The 3,064-nt window shown below is 41.1% G+C and overlaps 1 protein-coding gene across 1 annotated transcript; it reads right to left on the bottom strand.

The window, feature by feature from the left end:
- Window positions 1–1,459: 1,459 nt before the first annotated feature.
- On the bottom strand, window positions 1,460–2,057 carry LOC103634621 (protein VAC14 homolog). Its single transcript, XM_008657183.4, has 3 exons — window positions 1,925–2,057; window positions 1,705–1,812; window positions 1,460–1,603 (listed from the first exon to the last, which is right to left on the bottom strand). Exons 1-3 carry the CDS (start codon window positions 1,991–1,993, stop codon window positions 1,475–1,477), a joined length of 306 nt encoding a protein of 101 aa, XP_008655405.1. The 5' UTR covers window positions 1,994–2,057; the 3' UTR covers window positions 1,460–1,474.
- Window positions 2,058–3,064: the final 1,007 nt, after the last annotated feature.

Raw genomic sequence — 3,064 nt, 5'->3', positions numbered from 1 at the left:
CTTGGTGTACAATCCATTGGGAATCAACGACACCGATTTTCTCGTGAGCAGGCTGCAAAGAGTTTCAAACGCTTTAATTGAAGGCATATACAAGGTGTCCAAAAGCTACTCTGCTGAAAAAAGGTTTTCTTGTAGCAAATAACTGGGGGGGAAAACTGTCATCAAGGGCCAGCAGAAATAGTCACAGTTCTCTTCAATGCTGACTGGTCAGGTTGGAGGTTGTTCCTTGCACGTACAGCGAACAGCCAGTCTGCCGATCGCTACGAGCATGGCAACCACCCACCCTGGGCAGGCGCTGTTTATACGTATTATTATATTAAAACTATTGATCCTTTGTAAAACATAACAGAACATGAGGTGTATTGGTTAGCAGGCGAAGTCTTTGTACCCTTCTTGAGAGACCAGGGTTTGAATCTTTCATCCCGCATCTTTTTTGCACAAGCTTTAAAGGTGTAGTGATAATATCTACCTTTTAATTATAATATCTATCCTTCTGTAACACAAAGGAACATTATATGCAGTGGTTAAGGGGCGTGGCTTTGGTCCTTGCAGTCCAGGTTTGAATCCTGGAGCCATCTTCCTTTTCTCCTTTTTTGATTAATTCAGCTAGGCAGGCGGGAGGAGCGGAGACGCGTGGCGACGCACGAAGAGAGATTATTCCCATTTAAATATAGTAGAGATTATGTGAATCTAACTTATCATCTAAGATTATTACTCCAATGGTGCTGGGGTGTGGTTCTACAGTACCAGGCCCAACAGTTGCATCTTGTGCCCTCCAAATAGATCCAAACCTTGATTGAGTTGTGAAATGGTACTAAACTATAACTTTATAAGTCATCGCATACAAATAGCACAATATAATACTCCCTCCGTTTCTTTTTATTTGTCGTTGGATAGTGCAATTTTGCACTATCTAGCGACAAATAAAAAGAAACGGAGGGAGTATCAGCTAATCACAGCCCACAACAGGATGTAGTTTCAAATTCTAGAAACAAGCAGAGCAGTTTAGAAGGCTTTTCAAAGAAAACTCACCGCGTCCGAAGGATCAGAAAGTGCATTTAGGAGTGGATCAAAAATATCGTTCAGGTAAGCCAAGAACTGTTCCAGAAAATATGTAAATAAACCATAGGTCCAAATAGACTTGTGTTAATCTAAATGAATTGCAACTCTCATATGTCCAACTCTAAGTTGACAAAATAAAATCACAGCAATGTAAAAGCTTAAAAACATTTAGATACATGTTGAAATTTATCAAAATGCAGCCCAAAAACCATCGCTCTTTTAGTACCTCAGCACAATATCGATCCAGCAAAGTGAAGAACCAATGCAATGCTTCGATTCGAGTGGCCTCATGTTCACTGTTCAAATCTCTGGAAATGAAGGACAAAAGGTCAATGCCTTGTCACAAATTTCATGTTGATATAATTATCAAATACCAGCATAGGCAGAGCATACAGATAGATGCCTAACAGTTCTACATAGTTTCATTTCCAAGGGACTTTATAGAGAACCTTTTTGCGATTGAAAGAATTGCTCCGATATCAAATCCCTCAGCTGGATCAGCTTTTATAGCACGGAGTTCCTCATTTGTTTCGCGTGCAACCTTGCAAACAAATCAGTAACTAAAGTAAATGCTATTCCTGAACATGCACACACCACACAGTTCACATTGCAGTAAGTGTATGAATCATGATGGGAAAGTACCACTCGGATTTTCTCCTCCTCGTCAGATATGCATGGTAAGACAGCGCCCAATATATCTGCATAGTAGGGAACAAGTTGTTCCCCACCAAGCTTCACAAACTCGTTGATCTGCACTTCAAAGGATAAGTCATAAGTCAAGCATTCTTACAAATACTAAACCAGCTTCTGCAGTCTAGATTCTAGGTTTTAAGATCACAGGAAAACATGAAAGACAAATTACCCATGTGATAGATGTCAACCGAGTGAATTCATCAGTAGAGCCTGCCCTCCGAACGAGTATTTCAGCCATACGACCATAATCTACATTCTTTTCATTTTAGGTATGATAATCAGCATTGAAAACAAAAAATGAAGAAACCCTTTAAGAGTATAGCGAAAGGGATGACTTGGTTTTGGTTGTGGTATGAGTAGCACTCCTCAGTGTCCTGAGTTCGACTGCCCATGGGAGCGAATTTTAGACTAAGGTTAAAAAATCCCATCGTGGGTATGAGTAGCACTCCTCAGTGAAACACATAAATACCTACTTGTGCTTGCAGCCCTTGTGGGGCCAGAGATGTCCTGGTAACATTTCCAGGACCACTTGCTTTCTCCCAAGGATTCTTACACGAATCATCAGAGACTGGTCTACCCCTTGATGACGCAGCAAGAGGTTGTTCTTTGAAAAACAGCAGAGCAGTGTGACTGGCCTGAGCGACACATCTGGCGGTGTCACATCTCCAGGTATCGGCAGTCAACACCTAATTTTGCTATACAATTAAACCAAACAAGCATCAAGCAACCAGGACCACACTGATCTTGTTACAATAGAACCGGGTTGTCATCGATGCACCTTTCCTGTTACACAAAGTAAACTGCAGTGAGCTTGAATTCTTTATAGAAACAATGAGCTTCCAGAATTGCACCCTGATAAAAAACTGGTAAAAGGGCACTTTTGTTCATGTGCTACTCACCGCGCTGAGTTGAGCGAGGCCTTGGCGATGCAGATGCCATGTCGTGTAGATCTTGTAATGGTGTGAGTTGCTTGACAAGGGGGGGTGCTCCCTAATCATATCAATGTTGAATAATCTAAGACCCTGCCAATCAGGTGAAAGGAAAAAGCAAAATGATACTAATTCACTCTAAAGTCTAAACAGGGGAAAAACGAAGGCGCAAGAATCACATTACCAGTCGTCGTCGTCGTAGTTCTCGTGCCAAGATCTCAAGAAATGGTCTCGGAGGAAGTTCTGATAGGGACATGTTAGAAAATCAGTTGCCTACAATGTTTTCTAATGCAACGTAAAAACCTACAAGGACAAAAAATTGGACAAAAAAATTTCACGAAAGGACCAAACTATGATATTTCCTTTTACTTCAATTGAAT

Source organism: Zea mays, chromosome 1, assembly GCF_902167145.1.
Source record: "Zea mays cultivar B73 chromosome 1, Zm-B73-REFERENCE-NAM-5.0, whole genome shotgun sequence".
Lineage (NCBI taxonomy): Eukaryota > Viridiplantae > Streptophyta > Magnoliopsida > Poales > Poaceae > Zea > Zea mays.
The sequence above is the reverse complement of the archived record's forward strand: the minus strand, read 5'-3'. Positions and strand labels throughout refer to the sequence as shown.